An 18,935-nucleotide genomic window follows, 5' to 3' on the forward strand; every position below is an offset into this window, starting at 1 on the left:
GGCAGTGAGGTATGAGCAGAGACTCATTGCGTAGCCCTGGTTGGCCTGGGAGTTTGTCCAGTTTTGAGACAGTGTCTCTCACTGAGACTAGAGTTCACCAGTTGATGAGACCGTGTGGCCAGCAAGTCCCAGGGACTGTCTGTCTCTATCTCCCCAGCACTGTGGTGAAAGTACACAGCTTTTAAGGGAGTGCAGAAGATCTATCACACGTTTTCAAGTTTACATGGAAAGGGTTTTATTGACTGAACTATCATCCCACCCCTGAATCTTCACCTTTAATCCACACAATTTATTTATTTATTTATTTATTTATTTATTTATTTATTTTCTGGTGCTGGGGAGATAATACAGGACCTCAGACAAGCAAGGCGAGAGTTCAAACTGTGAGTTACAGTCTAAACCCTACGGAAGTGATGCGGTCATTCTCTTGTCTCAAAGTCCTAGCAACCGTGCTGGAGAGATGGCTCATCAGTTAAGAGCACTGAAAAAAAAAAAAAAAAAGAGCACTGGCTGCTCTCGAAGAGGAACCAGGTTTCCTTCTCAGCATCCATGTTGGGCTGATCAAAAACACCTGGGACTCCAGCTCTAGGGAATCCAAACCCGCTGGACTCTGCAGGCACCCATGCTCATGTCTCTCTCTCTCTCTCTCTCTCTCTCTCTCTCTCTCTCACACACACACACCCTATACACTTAATAAAAAACAAAACAAAAGAACAATCCTCCTAGGGCTCATCAGTTAAGAGCGCTGTTCTTGCAGAGAATCAGAGTTCGATTCCCATCATTCATATGTCTCCCCAGTTGCACAGCCTTCTGGAACAGACATACATGCAGACAAAACATCCACACATAAAATAATAATAAATTCGGAAGTCAAAGCAAAACCAAAACCCCTTCTGGCTTCACTTTGGATTTCAAATAAATTCTTTTAAGATTGGGAGACTTGGTCTGTGATCCTGTTCCAGCCTTCACAGCTTTGCTGGGTGCATCTCTTCTGTTGTTCGGCACTGAGCTTGAGGTGACTTGCAAAGTGAGAACCAGGGATACAAACTGGACAGCATATAATGTCCACAAAGCAAATTCCTTCTTCTTTAAAAGGTCACTATCATCACTATCAGCCGGGTGCAGTGGCACATGCCTTTGATCCCAGAACTCAGACCTTGGGAGGCAGAGGCAAGCAGATCTCTGGCTTCGAGGCCAGCCTGGTCTACAAACTGAGTCCAAGACAGCCAGGGCTCTGTTAAGCAGAGAAACCCTGTCTGGAAAAAACAGCAGGGCATAGGGCCATCCACCTGTAATCCTAGCACTGGGGAGGCAGAGGCAGGAGGATGAGGGGCCCGAGTTTATCCTGCTGTGTTGTGTGTTTCAGCCTACCTTACATAAGACCGTTCAAAGCTAAAGACCACTCTCTGGCTGCTTAGTGCAGAACAAACTGAAGGCAGGTCAAGAGAAACAGCAGGAAGGCCAGTTAGGAACTTCCTGCAGTAACTCAGATGAAAGATGATGGCCGCTCAGATCAGGGTGGAGGCAGAGAGTGTGAGAATAGTATCGGGTGGGTGGTAAGAGGGAGGGATCTAGAATAAAAAAAAAAAATTTTTTTTTTTGAGCCAGGAATTCATGTGTCTCAGGCTGTCTTTGAGTTCACCATGTCAATGGGAGTACAGGCAGGTGAGGCAAGCCTTGCACTGTGAGCCCTCATCTCAAAAACAAAACTTCAGGAGGAATGCATGCGTTTGGGTGGGAAACAGGGAACTGTGAGTTCTGCTGCGCCTCAAGACAACAAAAAGACATCACAATTAGAACATGAACTCAGGTGGCACAGCAAGGTGTTGTAACTATTGCCTATAACGTCAGCACTCGGGAGGGCTGTCTGAGTTTGAGGTCAGCCTGGGCTACAGAGTGATTTCCAGGCCGTTCTGAGCTACAGTGTAAGACCTTAAAAAAAAAAAAAAAAAAAGAGAGAAAAAAGAAAAAGGAAAGGTGGTAGGGATGTGAGCCTGGAGAGCTGGTTCGGTGGCTAAGAGGAACTACTGCTCTTCCAGAGAACCCAAGTTCCGTTTTCGTATCAGACAGCTCCCATCTACCTGTAACTCCATCTTCACAGGCTCTAGTACTCTTGTCTGGCCATTGCAGGCACAGGTAACACTTTCACACACACACACACACACACACACACACACACACACACACAGACACACACACACACAAATAAAAAGATGGGGGGCTGGAGAGATGGCTCAGAGGTTAAGAGCACTGGCTGTTCTTCCAAACCTCCTGAGTTCAATTCCCAGCACCCACATGGAGGCTCACAACCATCTATAATGAGATCTGGTGCCCCCTTCTGGTGTACATGCAGGCACACATGCAGGCAGAATACTCTATAAATAATAAATAAATCAATATTAAAAAAAAAAAAGATGGTGCTGGAGAGATGGCTGCTCTTCCAAAGGTCCTGAGTTCAATTTCCAGCAACCACATGGTGGCTCATAACCATTTATAATGAGTCTGGTGCCCTCTGCTGGCATGTAGGCATAGATGCAGGCATAATACTGAATAAAAAAAAAGATGGATACGGTGATGTTTGTCTTTAGCCCCAACACTGGGAAGGCAGGAGGACCACTATGAATTCTAGCCTGGTTTACATAACAAGTTCCAGACCAGGAAGGCTACAAAGTCTCATAATAACATTAACAATAACATAATAATAATAATACCCCCCCCCTTTTTTTAAAGAAGGTAAAATAGAAAGGGCTGGAAAGATGGTTAAAATCACTTTCAGAACAAGCCTGACCACTGAGTTTGACTCCTGTAACCTGAAAGTTGTACTCCGACCACCCTGTGTGCAGTGTGGCATGTATGTGCCTGAATGCACCCGCACACACTTCCACAGTAAGCAGCAAACACGGAGCTGGAATGTGGCTCAGCTGGTGGTGCTTACCCAGCCTGTAACCCCTGACCTGGAGGACGGATAGGTTCAAGGCCAGCCTGGGCTACGTGAGACACTGTCTAAAACAACAACAAAAGCACGCTTAGTCTGAGACACCTAAGATACAGCAGAGCAAACCTAAGAAGACAGCCGGCACCAGAGAACCCAGACCTGGAGGTGGAAGTCCTGTAGCTTGGGACATTTTCCCATCAAGTCTGAAAGGGTCAGAAGAGCCCTCGTCCTGTTTTTATTATCTTTCTAGCCTTAATGTATGAAAACAGAAGTCCAAACTTCCCAGTTTTATGGTTGGAAAGGTAGAGCTGGGTCCCCTGTGATAGGAGCCCTTACCTAACTTTAAATGAATTAGGAAAAATATGCTTATTTGTGTATTTTATATGCATGATTACCCTATTTGCATATATGGCTGACAGAAGGCGGCATTAGATCTCATTATAGATGGTTGTGAGCCACCACGTGGATGCTGGGAATTGCACTCAGGACCTCTGAAGAGCAGCCAGTGCTCTTAACCGCTGAGCCATCCCTCCAGCCCTGTACAAAACTTTGTTGAGTGGAGGTTGGGGATGACCTCTGCAATGCAGTTCTCTCTGCCACCTTATGGGACTGGAGATTGAATTCAGGTTATTCAGCCTCTTTACGGAGCCATCTTGTTGGCTGCATACTTTTTTTCAGACAAGGCCTCTATGTAGCCGAGGCTGGCCATTATTCTTGTGTCCCTAGACTTCCTTCCTTTTGTTCCCACTCCTCTCTTTGGTTGAGACAGGGTTTCACTGTGTGTGCCAGGCCAGCTTCTAACTCAAGAGACATATCTGCCTCTCTCCCAAGTGCTGGACACCATCATGCTCTGCTTTTGTTTTTTTCAAGACACGTTTCTCAGTGTAGTGTTGGCTATCCTGGAGCTTACTCTAGACCAGGCTGGCCTCTGCCTTCCAAATGCTGGGAATAAAGGCATGTGCCACCACTGCCTGACTCTGCCTTCTTGATAGGGTCTCACAAGAGACTGTCTCACAAGAGACGGACAGTGATAGTGGGGACAAACCCTTGGCCTTAGCCTCCGAGAAAGCACCCTACCAACTCCTCTGTGACCCTAGTCCTGTCCAGCGACTCCCACCACCACCACCAGAGGGAGCCAACATGAGCGCACAGGCAGCTCCTAAAGGGCCTAGAAGCATGTTCTTATTCTTGGTTAGACCTGCCCCACAAAGTTGTCTGCTGGGTGACTTGATCTAAGTCAAGGTTGTCCCCGGTGAATACCAGCGTGTTCAGACCCATCTGAAGATAATGCTTTTCTACTTCAAGACTGCAAAGTTGTATGAAGAACTAATCTGAGTCATGAGTAGTGTCACATGTCTGCAATCCACGTACTCAAAATGAAGGAGCAGGATTGCTACAAAGTTGGGACTACATGAGAGCCTGCAACAAAACTAAACAACAAAAAACCCCTCTCAAATCAGCCATGGGCCAGAGAACTGCACGAATGACTTGTCAGGGAAGGACCCTGGCTAACTTGTTCTGACTTGCACATGTCATGCAGACACAACAAAGTAAATGCAGGAATTTTTAAAAGGCCCTTCTTTACAGGAAAAGTCCTGAAGCAAAGGTCTCTATGTTGCTTGTGCTTATCTGTGAACTACACCAGGCAGGCCTCAAAATCAAGAGATCTGCCTATCTCTGCCTCTCAAGTGTGGAGATTTAAGGATTTGTATCCCACCAAAGGCTAGCAACTTTTTTTGAGAGGTAGCCCAAGATGCTTTTCCTGTGTGGCTTCCGCATCTGGTAGCTAATAGCACTTTCACTTTGACATTTGGCTGATAGAGATCACACTTAACACCTGAACTTTGGAAAAATTCATCAAAATGTAGTAATCTGTTTTCCATGTAAAAGTCAGAAGGCACACCAATACTTCCCTTTTCCTCTTGCCCTAAACAGCAGGCTTGCTAAGGAGATTTTCTTTTGCAATTGTGTCGAGATTGAATAAACTGGGTCCTCTGTACCTTAGCTGTCCTTCATTTTGCCACACAGCTACGACTTTTAGCTTTCTCTTCCTGTCTCTACCTTCTGATTCTGGGACTGCAGCTTTACGCCCACCATGGCATTTATGTCTGGCTGGGGACTGGCGAGTGAACTTGTCAGGCAAGCACTCTGTCAGCCTCATCTCCAAGTCTAACCTGGCGTTCTGTGAGACAAAGAGGCCTAAAGAAATGAAACAAAGCCCAGTTGTCTGTCTCACACAGTTTATTTAACAATAGGTAATAAGAAATCAAATTTAACAGTCTATACAGTGATCCAAAGTTCATATTTATAAGTAATCAACCTTAATTGCATGATTTACAACAATTGAGGGTTTTTGCTTTCTATTTTCAAGTTTTACAGAAAGTGTATGTGTGTGTGGGGGCAGAGTAAGGAAGAAAGCAAGCGAAGAAACCTCAGACATCTGCATGTTAAAATCACCCCACTGGAGTCATTTCTTACCCTCTTTTTAAATTTTTTTTCCTTTGTTAGCTGTAAAAATAACAAAAAAAATTCTCTCAAGAAACAGAAACCACAATATTATAATACATCAATTTGGCAGCTGCCCCTGTATATTTTGAAAAAGTCATTTTTTTCTCTACATGTACAAATTATCTTAATACTTTTAAGTTTTACACTCAGACTTACGGAATAGAAAATTTTCTGGAGCACAAAAGTTGACTTGTAGGGGTGGAAAGAGGAAGTTTTTTTTTCTTTTAAATGTTTTTAAAAGAATGAACATCTTTGCACCCAGAGAAAAAAATTGGTATTTTAATATATTTATATATATTTATATATATATAATGTAATTTTATGTAACATTAACCCCTTTTGTCCTCTGGTTTTAGAAATGTTCTTTAATTCTTCCATAAAGTGAGGAAAATAGGGAAAAATGTCAACCATCTGCACCAGTAAATAATAACTATTAATATTACATATTTTCATTAATTTAAAAAAAATAATAAAACCTATTGGAGGTGCAAGGCAGGAGCATATGGTTGGCTTCAGACCTCAGTCGCCTCCCAGTGCACACTTGAACCACACACACAAGGGGAAAAAGAGGGCTGGGGTAACCAGCCATAACAAAAATATATTCTTTGTATGTAATCTATTTATCCCTCAGGTTCATCTGGCATGTTTGCTTTAAACCACAAACTGCTACTGCACAGTTCTTAAATGTTCCAAGGAAAATTGTCTTTTAGGCTAAGAAAGATTCAAAAAATTTTTCAGTACAAAAAGTCTTGTTAAGAGAAAATATTTTTTTTTCTTTTTCTTTTTTCCTTTTTTTTTTCTTTTTTTCTTTTTGCTCCCAAAATACTACAAGGTGTCTCTAGTGTATGTCTAGTGTACTCTGTGAGAGGTTTGAATTCAAGTCTGCACTATCGGTGCTCAGTCCGAGGTCCGTGGTGCTTGCACCGTGGAGGTTTGCCATGCCTGGATTGCTAGCAAGCTGGGAAAGCATTGAATTCTGGTCTGGGCTGGCAAAATGCCCTTGTTCCATGGGGTTGGCAGCCTGGGCAGCTACCAGTCCAGGATGTGGGGAACTGGTCTGTGGAGAAACATGGTGTGGAGAAGGCTGAGGCTGCATTCTTGGAGATGGACTGGAATGGGGAGGCTGAGACTGTGGTCGCGGAGAAGGGACAGGCTGGGGAGAACGCACTTGATTGGATAGAGAATTAGGGATTGGCTGACCTTGTAGGTGTGGGGACTGTGCCTGATTTGGGAGCATATGCTGTTGTGGACTCATAGGGTTAGGCTGAGCAGGAGAGCCCATCTGTTGCTGAAGAAGTCGCTGCTGATAAGCCTGAAGACTGGCTCCTGCTTCAGCCCCCAAAGCCTGGGGAAGCTGGCCCATCTGTCCCATATTTCCTTGCTGCATCTGTTGCATGTGATGCTGCATCCGCTGTTGCTGCTGCTGCTGCTGCTGTTGCTGCTGCTGGGGTGGGTAGCCAATTCCTTGGGGCTGCTGGAACTGGTTGTGGTTGGCCATTCCAGGGCCAATTCCTGGCCCTGCTCCCTGCTGCTGCATCATCTGACGTCTTAAGATGTCTCGGAACTGTGAAGGCATGGCGTTGTGATTTATGTTCATTTGCTGAGCTTGGGGACTCATTCCTCCCATGGGCGGCTGAAGCTGCTGCTGGGGCTGCTGCTGGGGCAAGCCAGCTCTCTGAACACCTGCCTGCATAGGATTCATGTTCTGCAAGGCTGGGTTGGAGTGGACACCTTGCTGACCAGGCATGGTAGGTGGCTGTAACCCTGGCTGTCCCTGCGGCATGCCAGGCTGTCCTGGGAGAGGTTGTGGATTAGAGTTGGCATACTTGGCAGCCCGCTGCTTGATGAATGCAGCCAACAGCTGGGGGTTGGCGTGAAGGATACTAAGCACCTGTTGCTGCTGTAAGGGAGAACTGGGAGACCTGAGAGTCCGCAAAAGGTTTTGTAAGGCTTGTTGAGACACAGTGCCTGGCTTGAGAGGGCTCACACCTACTTGGCCCAATCCTGGTTGTGGAGCCATGTTCAAGGGCTGACCATGCTGAGCCACGGACATCATGGCTGGCCTTGGCATCCCTGACTGCATCTGTTGGGGCTGAGGCATTCCTCCTTGGGCCCAAGGTGGCTGTTGTTGCATTCCTGTGGGACCCATTCCTGGTTCCAAATGCCCACCAGGACCTCTGGCCATGGGAGGTGGGTTCATGCCCATAGGGGCCATGGGTGCCATCTGGGGCATCTGGTGCTGGATGGGCCTTTGGAAAATCTGTACATGGGCCATCTGGCGCTGTGTCTCTGCTGCCCTCTGAATCTGCATTGCCATTTCTACTGCTGCAGGTGGAGGCCCTGGAAGTGGGGGCTGAGCAGTCTGAGGTGGGGTTGGTGGGGTCACTTGGCCTGCTGCCTTACCCTGGGACACAGGGCCAGTAGTTTGAGTCCTGGGTAAATAGGGTGTCATGTTGTTGGGAGGAGTGGGTTGAGGCTGAGCGGTGGGTTGGGGCTGGGGTGTCTGTGGGGTGGCTGGCTGTTGGCCAGTTGGGGTGGTGGGCGTAGCAGGAGTTGGAGACGGCAGGCCCTGCTGCTGCCCTGCCACACCAGTCCGTTGCATGCTGGCCATCCTCCTGCGGAGCATCTGAGCCTGTTGGAGCCGGTGCTGCAGCTGTTGCTGCCGGAGCTTTTGCTTTATGTTGAGGCAGAATGGCACCGGACACTTGTTTTCCTGGCAGTGCTTAGCATGGTAGCAGCAGAGGGCAATAAGCTGTTTGCAGATGGGGCATCCACCGTTAGTTTTCCGTTTGCAGCCTTTGGTGTGCTGCACAACCCTCTTCATCTTCTGGCAGGAAGGCAGGGAGCAGTTGGCATTGCGGCACTGGCAGGCATGCACCAGAGACTGGATGCAGCGCTGGATGCTTAGGCGACGAGAGTCTCCCGGGCTCTGTGTGGCTGCAGCTTGCTGGTTGTTGCTCTCATCATCCAAGCCAAGGCCTAATTTCTCCATTTTGTGGTCATGGTTTTTAGTGTTATAACATGTGATACACAGGTCATAATCCTGGAGAGGAATGAACACAAAATGGGTCAACTCTGCAAAACTTTAACAATTCAAAAAGCATTTTATATATTTTGGTGGCTAGAAAAGCAGGTATTTGTAACACATCTACATCACAGTTCAGACACTGAGGCCCACTGGGGCCTGTTCTGCCCTTCCCACAACCTACCTCACACACAGTGCAATGCCAGCGTGTCTCCACGTGGTGCTTGCACTCATTGCAGGTGTAGACAAAGCGATCTTGACTCTGTGTATGCAGCTCCACCAGCATGCACATGGTAGACCACTGGGCTCTTCGGAGCGAAGAGAATTCCAGGTGCTTATCCCTTGCAAGGGTAAGGAATGCATCTCTACCATCCATCAGGTCACAAGGGATGAGAGGGTCAGGATCAACAATGGGAGGCAGGGAGTTGGGAGCAGGACAAGCGATGAGGCGGATTACAAAGAAGACCTGCCAACAGACAAGCTCATTGTGACTCTCCAACTATAATGCCAGTACAACAGAAAGGCACCAGAGGACACAGCAGGATGAGTTAGCTGACAATCCTTCTCCATCCTTGTTTGAGACTCAGGGCAGCTATAGTGGCTCACAGCACTTGGGGACAAAGATAAGGAGGATCTGAGTTTGAGGCCAACCTGGCCAACAGTTCTAGCATATCCCACCTCAAAAAACAAACAAACAAAATCCAACCAACCAAACCAAAACTCTGAAACTCTTATTTCCTGTCAGTAGAACTCCAAAAAAAGAACAGTCTAGGGCTAGGTGTGGTGACACAGACTTTGTAATGCACCTGTGCAGTCTGACAATCTAGCTCCTAAGATCAGACAAAGTCATGGAATATATCCACAATTTTAGGTCAAATTAGGGGATGGAGAGATGGCTCAGGACTTAAGATCCATAGGACCAGGATTTGCAGTCCCAGGAACCATACGCAGCTCACATCTGTTCCTTCTGGACTCAATCAACACTGGATGTGCATGTGGTGCACTTACATATATACCTGTAGGTAAAACACACACACACACACACACACACACACACACACACACACACACACACACCCCAGTGTGTGGAGAGATTGCTCAGTGGTTGGGAAGGCTCTTCCAGAAGACCCCGATTCAATTCCCAGCCCCACCAAGGCATCTTACACCTGTCTGTAACTTAAGGTCCAGTGGCTCCAACTCACTAATACAGACATACATGTAAGACAAACATAAAATGTATATAAAAATAAAAAATTAATTATTAACTCGAATAATTTACCATTAGCCTTTCAAGCAGTACTCTCCCCTCAAATTGGGCAAGGCTATTAGAAATGTATTCTGATATTCGTATCCAATAGAGTTCAGGACCTTCCTTACTAGTGGCATAGCTGAAGGGACAGTATTAGCTTTGATCATATCAATCTGTTAGTAGACAGAGGAAGGAGCATATAAAAGAAAATGGGTGTGATGGCTCATGCCTTTAATCCCAGCACCTGGGAAGCAGAGACAGGTGGATCTCGGTGAGTTTGAGGCGAGACTGGTCAACAAAGTGAGTCTCAGGACAGCCAGGGCTGTTTGTATAAATAAAATAAAAAGAAATTGGTATGCTTACATCTGAGAAGACAGTTGAACTGTGATAAGAAAAAATACATGGGCTGGTAGCCTGACAATAGTAATGTGGATGAGGAGGGCAGGATCAGGAGCTCAAGACTGTCCCTCAGCTACATAGTTGGAGGCCAAACTGAGCTACACAGGACGAACTCAAAAACAACAGATTATTCCTTTCTTACCAGCATGTGGTGCTTCAGACATACATGCAAGCACCCATACATGTAAAATTAAAATAATAAAGCATGTGAGGAACACTGTAATTCAATTTTAATTTAGAAGAGGGTTTAAATATGGGACTATGAGTATAAATGTTTTCTCTCAGTCAGTTTCCTGAGTCATTTACTTAAAGCCTAATTGACTCAGTATCTTCATTCATGTTTTTCCCCTAAGTACCATTATAAACTGGAATGACACTGGGACTCTACATAACAAGAAAAAACGTTGGCAGATTGCCATCAACCCCAGAACTAGGAAGATAGATGCAGGTTGATCTCAGTGAATTCAAGGCCATACACAGCTAGACAGTAAGACTTTGTCTTAAAAAAGTCACCAAACCAAGAAAATTAATCAAAAGGACTAGACAAACTATGTTTACATTTTAAGACACAATGCAACACCATGTAAATTCTTAACAGCCACATAGTTAAAACATTTTCTGTCTTGGGTTAACCTAACTCCATACAGATAATCTTTTCATCCCAGTCACCCCTCAAAACCATTTCTTTCTTCCCCATTTCTAAGAAACTGGAGTTTTCAACACACCACCAGGTTGGGTGGGCAGTTTAGACATCCACACCCCTGAGCTGACTCTCACCTCTTTATGCTTCTCCATGGTGGCATACAGTTTCTGAGATAGGTCATTGGACACATTGGGCATACCAGGCTTCTTCTTATTGCCCCTACTCAAGCTGCTCTTATTTTTGCTGGTTTTCTTGTTATTTTTCTTCTTAGCATTTTTACTATCTCCTTTTGTTACCTATAAGGCAGTACAAAAGAGAAATGAAAATGTTAGCTTGTTAAGACAGACCTGAAAATAAGACTGAAGGTCAATGACTCTCTTTTTTGATAGCTGCTTATCACCCACACTTTTTAATGTTTTTTTTTTTAAACCCGCAAGAAACTATTCTTTCATATGTGTGTGTGCAGCTCTATGTATGCCACTGGTGTGCAGGTGCTCAGAGGCTCTTTGACTCTAAAACTGGACAGACAGTATGGGGCCCCTGCTGTAAGTACAGGAAACAGAACGGACCTGGGTTCCTCTGGAAAAAACAGCAAGTGCTCAATACTTACCCATTGCCTCCTGATAAAGACCCCAAGCTTCATTAAGGAAATGAAAACTTAAAAAACTTTTATATCTAGAAACGCCCCAATTTGTGGGACAGTGGTGGCACACGAATTAAAATCCAGCTCTCAGGAGGCAGAGATAGGTGGATCTCTGAGTTTGAGGACAGCCTGCTTTATAGATTCCAGGACAGCCAGCGCTACAGAGGAACCTTATCTTGGGGGGAGGGGAGAAGGAAGGGGGAGGGGAAAGGAAGGGATCGAGGGAGGGAGGAAGGGAGGGAGGGACAGAGGGAAGGAAGGAAAAAAGAGAAGAGAGAGAGAGAGAGAGAGAGAGAGAGAGAGAGAGAGAGGAGAGAAGAGAGAAAGAAAAACAGCGCCAGTTTGGAGAAGCTGTTGACTTGTGTGTCCAGATTTGGGACAGGACTGAAGAATGAATGGTGCTATGGTTGGCAAATAAGGCAAGGAATAGGGAAACCAGCAAGCCAACTTTGGTTTTCTCTTCTACTTACAACCTATTCAGTCATAAATTTAACCAAAGATGAAGCATTTTGGGAGCAAGTGAGACTATGCATGAGATTTTAAGTGGACACTTGCCTTCAAAGCTTTTGCTTTTTTTTTGGAGTTGGAGGCTAAACTTAATGTAGAGGCCTCGCGTGAGCACACACCATGGCACACACTTGCGAAGGCCAGAGGACAACTTATGGGAGCCAGCTCTCTGCTTCAACTGTGGGTCCATGGAGTGAACTCAGGGTTTGGTGGCTGAGTGTCTTTACCCAGAGAGCCATCTGTCCAAGCTCTTTATTGATTTTTGGACAAGGTTTCACTATGTACAAGTCTGGCCTTGGAACTCAAAATATATCTGCCTGCCTCTGCCTCCCGAGTGCTGAAATAAAAAGGCGTATGTCACCTTGCCTATGCAGTGGGATTTATTCCTGTGTCTGGCCCTGTGACCTTCAGTGTTGGTTGTCTCTTGGACTTCTGGGAGAACTAAAAGAGGTAACAGAGGCTGAGAGAGAAAAGTAGGGACAGAGAAGAAAAAAAACTGAAAGGAAACTGAGTAGGACTGGACTGGAGCGAGGTCAGAGACAAGTAGGACAGGAACTGGGTTAGAGAAGAAATGTGGTAACAGTTGAGCTAGGACAAGAATCCACTCAAAAGAGCAAAGAGAGAGAGAGAAAATCCAAAACAACCAAAGTTACTTTTGGGGGCCAACATGAAACAAATATCCTAAAGGCAAGCATCTTTAGTATACAAAAAGAACTAACTGGATTCTCCCACATATTTTAAAAGGAACGTCAATTCCTGAAGTACCGATATTTTATACTGATAAAAATGAGTTGGGAATGGCTGGTTATAGTCAGAAGAAATACGCAAAGTAATTCAAAGCCCATATGCTTCAGTTCAAAAATCAGAGTTGTATTATTAGATTTTCCTGAACCTTTTAATATAATTACTAACTCTCAATATGCAGAAAAGAGTTGTTTTGCATAGAGAAACTACTAAAGTTACTCCTGATAATTCAGAATTAACATTATTTAACTCACAGAGCTCTACACGCCTCTGTCTCCCCGAGGGCTGGGATTACAGGCATGTGCCAGCATGCCCGGCATCTTACGTATATCTTACATTTAAGTTGCTTTAAAAGCATGGAAAGACTATGGGATACAGTCTCTCAATGGCAGAGAACCTGCTTGGTGGCAGCAGGTATGATCCCTAGCACTTCTGGAAAAATATAGCAGAGAATAAGTCCACAAAGCCTATAGCAGTTATAATTTGGCCTATTCGATACTTATTTTTGTACAGTTTTCCAGGAGTTTATATTATTCATGGTCCAGAACACTATTTAGAATCAAAGTAACTCTTAGTCCTGAGATAGGGTTTGCCAGCTATGCAGCCAAGGTTGTCCTTGAATTAAGTGGCCCTAAACGCTCAGATTAAGATATATGCATTAGAGATGGGCCCGTGGCACAGGCCTGTAATCCCAGCAGTCAGGGAGGTGGAGGCAGGTGGATCTCTGTGAGTTCAAGGCCAGCCTGGTCTACAAAGTGAGTCTAGGACAGCCAAGGCCACACAGAGAAACCCTGTATCCACAAAAGCATTACACCTAGGAATTTAAATGGCTTTTATGCTGAGTTGAAAGTGTAAACTCCTTTCTGTATTATCGAACAGACATCAGACACTGCATAGAGAGAAAGCCCTTACGTCAGTACTCTCATTGCTGGTGTTCTCTTCCCGTTTTCTCTCTTCCTCTTCCTGTTCAAGTTCCTTGATGCTTTCTTCCAGAACGTTGGGCCAGAAATCACCTTCAAAGTAGGGTAACTCTTTTGCACTTGTTAATCGATCTTCAGTAGCTTGTTTTAAAATATCCTGCAAAAAAAATTTCAAGTAAATACAGGTAGAAAAATTTAAGCTTTCCCTTTTTTATAAATAAATAAATAAATAAATAAACAATAAATAAAGGCTTTAATCCTACGGCAAAAATGAAAATGTCCTCTAGAGCACATGTGCAAGAAAAACATTCAGAAATGTTTAATTTTTAACAACGCATTTCCTTCTTTCTTTTAAATAGGGTCTCACAAAGTATGTACACCCTTGGTTGCCCTGGAGCTCACTATGTAGAGCAGGCAGGTGGGCTTCAGAACTCAGAAAGATCCATCTGCTTCAGTTTCCGGAGTGCAGGAATTAAAAGCATGTTATCATCAGCATGCCCGCTTGTTTTCTTCCAAGACAAGGTCTATCTATGTAGCATAGGATGGCATGCAATTCTCTACATAGATGTGTCTGGCCTCAAACTCAGTGATCTACCTGCGTCTGCCTACCCAGTGCTGATAAAGGCATGTACTACCATGCCTTACCCATGATAGATTTAACTTTGTTTTAAGGCAGGGTTTTTCTGTGTAACAGAGCCCTGACTGTCCTAGAACTCTCTTTGTAGATCAGGATGGCTTTGAACCCACAGAGATTTGCCTAACTCTGCCTCCCAAGTGCTGGGCGTAAAGGCATCACCATGACCAACTCAATTTAACTATTAAAATTTATATTTATTTATTTTATATGTCTGAGCATTTAGCCTGTATGTACACATGTGAACCATGTGTGTGCATGGTGAGCACAGAGCTGATCAAAGGGAGTCACATCATCTGGAATGAGTGACATGGAGGGATGTGAGCCACCATGTGGGGTCTGGGAATCGAATCTGCTGCATCTTCTGAAAGAGCAACAACTGCTCTAACTGCTGATCCGTCTCCCCAGACCCCCATGACAGTCTGAAAACTCTGAAGCCTACTGTCTCCTTTTCCAAAGTGAGAGAGATTATAGGCAATACTAGCAGACCTTACTCATCTGTACGTCACCTAACACCCAAGCCTTCCATACTTTGAAATTTTTTTGTATTAAAAAATAAACTTTAAGGAATTAGCATAATTATAGCGATTTACACATTATAAGGCAGAACAAAACTTGTCAAAGAGAAAACAAAAAATAAAAAAAGGAAGACTGGTACACTTCCATGTTCCAACTGACCTTGTAGTCATGAACAATCCGTTCTGACACAGCCTTGTCAAGCATCTTTTTGTACCATTCTTGTAGGCGCTTGGGCTTTGGAATCTTTTGATCAGGTGGGTGGCAATGGAAGATATAGTCATCCCCTTCACTTGGTGGACATGCCCAAATATGCCCTGTTGTGTATCTAAAAAAAAAAGAGAAGGACAGACATCATGATATCATTATATCTGAAAGAGCAACAACTGCTCTAACTGCTGATCCGTCTCCCCAGACCAAATAGTCCTCTTAGAGTAGCCAAAGCCCTGTGCACACATCGCTGCACACAGTGCTCCACTGTAAACTACAAGGTAAAACAACATGGACAAACACTTACTCCCAAAACCCATCTACATTCTTAGGCCCCCTAAGCACTAATAGTTCTGTTATCACCTATTTGTTTTGAAAGGCCATGGAGGAGTACTGTGAATTTCATTTATAGAGATCGGCATCACTTAGCTCTTGATCCCCAAACCCCTAACCTGTACTTCAAGAATAAAAGACAGGCTGGAGAGATGGCTCAGTGGATAAGAGCACTGGCTGCTCTTCCAGAGATCCTGAGTTCATTCCCAGCAATGACATGGTGGTTCTTAACCACCTGTAACGGAATCTGATTCCATCTTCTGGTATGTAGGAAAGCACGGCACTCATATACATGATTAAATAAATAAATCTTAAAAAAATAAGAATAAAAGACAACTATATTGCAAAGGAATAAGAACCCATCCTAATAAATTAAATGCAAGGTGAACTGCTAGGAGTAAGTCAAGTGGCATGTACTCTCCAGGATTGATGTACTTCCAGGAATACCTTCAGAGCTTAATAAATGTAATCTCCAACCCCAGGCCTCCCACATACCGGGATTGTCAAGCACACACCACCACATTCAGGATCAAGAAAAAAATTTTGATTTTCAAATGAGTAATATCAACAACTTTTAATTCAAACTGTAAACACAATGGCTTAAACAAAACAGAGCTAAACAATTAATGAAGTAGGAAGCTCATGGTGACATCAGCTTCATTATCATAGAGGATGTAACAAAGTCCTGGCTTCACTCTAGCATGAAAAACTTAAAAAGATTGTAATCATAAAGCCAAGCATGATGGCAGGCACCTTTAATCCCAGCACTCAGGACAGAGTGGCAGGTGGATCTCTGTGAGTTCAAGGCCAGCCTGTTCTACAAAGTGAGTCTCAGGATAGCCAAGGCAGTTACACAGAGAAACCCTCTTCACACACACACACACACACACACACACACACACACACACACACAACCACACTCTCTCTCTCTCACACATTCTAATATGCTTACCCTAATTTCTTGACATATTCTAAATATCCAATTAGAATTTCATGATAGACTGCAGTCCGCAAGCATTTAGGACGAAAGAAATGAACACTGTCGAGGTAAGATATGTATACTCTCCTATATCAAAAAAAGAAAAAAATATGTTCCATCACAAATTATTATTAACATGGATTTCCTGTGCTCTGTGCAAACTGTTATTTGTAAACTATGAAAGGAAATTCATAGACTGTAACTATGTGGGGACCCGAGTTGGCCTTGGCTTCCATCATGCTATATTCATTATCACATTTCTGCCTAGTGTGCTTTTATACTAGTTATAATATGAAAATATTTCCCTTGCCATTCCCTCTCCCCCAATGAGAAGCTTGTCACAGCAAGTCCTACCTCTGGTTGGGTGGGGGACAGTCAGAGCCATACTCTTGAACATGCATGCCAAAGAAACACAAGTCAACACCATCAATTTCTTCAAAAGCAAACAGGGCCTTGGTTCGGTATGGAAAAGATTCTGCCATCTCTCCACTATCTACAAACCTACACAATTCAGATAGAAAGGAAACCACATATCATTCAGGTTGAAATCAACAATAACTGAGTAAGCACAATTGTGGATCTATTACGAGATTACAAGATACCTTGCTTTCATGCCTGGTTTCACCTCTACAGTTTTGTCAGAAGCGTGAACAACCCTAACAGTGACTTCTCCTGATTCAGGGTGATTTTGTCGCCTCAGAAAGTCATTCACTCGATTCTCCAGAAAGGTACCAAGTCTGGTAGATGGCAACCCTAGGAAAATAAAAGTAAAAAGTTACCAAGGTATGGTCCTATGCTAAGTTATCATGGTTCCAATTTTTACTGTCAACCTCTAAAGTTCAGCTAACCGGATAGATTTGTTTTTCAATATTGTAAAGTAACTCTGATATCCTATGAGGCATCACAAAGGATTGGGTAAAGCAAGAAGGCTCCTTAAATTAATTTTGCAAAAGAGGAAACACTCCTGTGACAACAATTCAAGTCAGTCACTTTTACATCTGCCTCACATTATGCATGTGCCAGAAAGGGAGAAATATGGGGGAGGAATGTATTGACAAGTCCTTTTTTTTTTAAACGATTTTTAAAAAATATAATTCAATGTGCACTATGCTACAGAATTATTTCATTTTAGCTGAATTTTCTTTTTCTTTTTTGAGATAGGGTCTCACTACATAGATGAGGCTGGCCTCAAACTCAGAGATCCATCTGGCCCCGGAATATGAGAATTAGAGGTGTAACCACAACGCTTGTTATAAACAGTTAAAATTGATTGATTTTGGCTTAATTTCTCTAGGACATGTGTTTGTGTGTCTGTGTACACACATACCTGCACATTATATACATATATATTTTTTCAAGACAGGGCAGGCTGGCCTTGAACTCAAGAGACCTGCCTACCTCTTCCTCCTGAATGCTGAAATTAAACGTGTGCACCACCACCACCCGCCTACATATAATTTTTTAAACCAAGGTTTATGTCTAAGCATGATACTTACTTTTAGCAGAAAACTTATTTTCTTTCCTAGTTCGTGCAGTTTTCTTCAAACAGCCATCACAGACAAACCTAAAATGTAAACCAGGACTTTGCTTATATAGCATAAACATTTAAGTACCATGTAACAAAATCTTTTTTCATTCAAATCCAGTTAAAACTAAAAAAAAAAAATACCTGGCACGAGTTCCTACATACATAACAGAGTTAATATAAGCAGTGTACACGTTGCATTTAGAAGGCAGGCTTGGGAGTTCTAGCTGAGAGAGACAGAGAACAACTGTAATCCCAACTAGGTGCTAATGGAAGACAGAAAGATCAGAAGCTCCTGGCTGGCCTGGGTTACAGTGAGACTGTCTAAAAACACATACCAACAAAAAAGGAGCTTTCTGTGTTTACATGCTTTGTAATCCCAGAATGTGAGAAGAAGGGCTGTCAAGGCTATTCTTCATTATAAAGCAAGTCTGAGAACAGATGAAAGTTACCTCTCATTAAGCATACACAGACACAGAGATAGACAGACAGACACACAAACACACATCAAAATACACACACAGATTTCTGTAAACATACACTAGGCAAGTTCTCTACCCCTGAACTGTGTCCCTAGTTATTATACCCAGGCTGGCCTTCAACTCTCAATCTTCCTGGGTCAGCCTCTGAAGTAGGAGTCCTGAAGTTATATTCTACAATAAAAAAATTTCTGACTTAAAAAAACAAAGCAAGGGGCTGGAGAGATGGCTCAGAGGATAAGAACACTGGTTGTTCTTTCTAAGGTCCTGAGTTCAATTCCCAGTAACCACACGGTGGCAAATAACTATCTATAATGATATCTGGTGCTCTCTTCTGGTATGTAGGCACATAGGCAGGCAGAATGCTGCATAAAAATAGACAAGAGCAACAAAGACCAAAAGCAAGCTTAGTGTCTTTAATTGTTCCAGGATAGCCAAGGCTACAAAGAAACCCCGTTTTGATGAAAAGAAAAAAAAAATTTATAATCCCAATACTGAGTTCAATGGTCAACAAAAGGAACCCTGTCTCTAAGATTTTATTTACATGAATCTCTGGGTATGCGCCATTTATTTGTGTATCTTTAATCTTTATGGAGACCAGAAGAGGGCATTGGATTCCTTGGAACAAAAGTTGTAAGTAGGGGGCTGGAGAGATGGCTCAGAGTTTGAGAGCTCAATTCCCACAA

General features: G+C 43.6%; 1 protein-coding gene across 1 annotated transcript in view; it reads right to left on the reverse strand.

The window, feature by feature from the left end:
* Positions 1-5,158: 5,158 nt before the first annotated feature.
* The window catches only part of Ep300 (E1A binding protein p300), a 68,052-nt gene continuing 54,275 nt past the window's right edge, over positions 5,159-18,935 (reverse strand). The window contains exons 23-31 of the mRNA XM_021646489.2: positions 17,742-17,809; positions 16,848-16,998; positions 16,600-16,746; positions 16,219-16,332; positions 14,886-15,051; positions 13,566-13,730; positions 10,894-11,055; positions 8,653-8,934; positions 5,159-8,486 (exon numbers count right to left, since the gene is read on the reverse strand). Coding sequence (XP_021502164.2) covers positions 6,282-8,486; positions 8,653-8,934; positions 10,894-11,055; positions 13,566-13,730; positions 14,886-15,051; positions 16,219-16,332; positions 16,600-16,746; positions 16,848-16,998; positions 17,742-17,809 — 3,460 coding nt within the window. The 3' untranslated portion in view covers positions 5,159-6,281. The remainder of the gene's footprint in view (positions 8,487-8,652; positions 8,935-10,893; positions 11,056-13,565; positions 13,731-14,885; positions 15,052-16,218; positions 16,333-16,599; positions 16,747-16,847; positions 16,999-17,741; positions 17,810-18,935) is intronic.

The sequence above is a fragment of the Meriones unguiculatus genome, chromosome 8 (genome assembly GCF_030254825.1).
Source record: "Meriones unguiculatus strain TT.TT164.6M chromosome 8, Bangor_MerUng_6.1, whole genome shotgun sequence".
Classification (NCBI taxonomy): Eukaryota; Metazoa; Chordata; class Mammalia; order Rodentia; family Muridae; genus Meriones; species Meriones unguiculatus.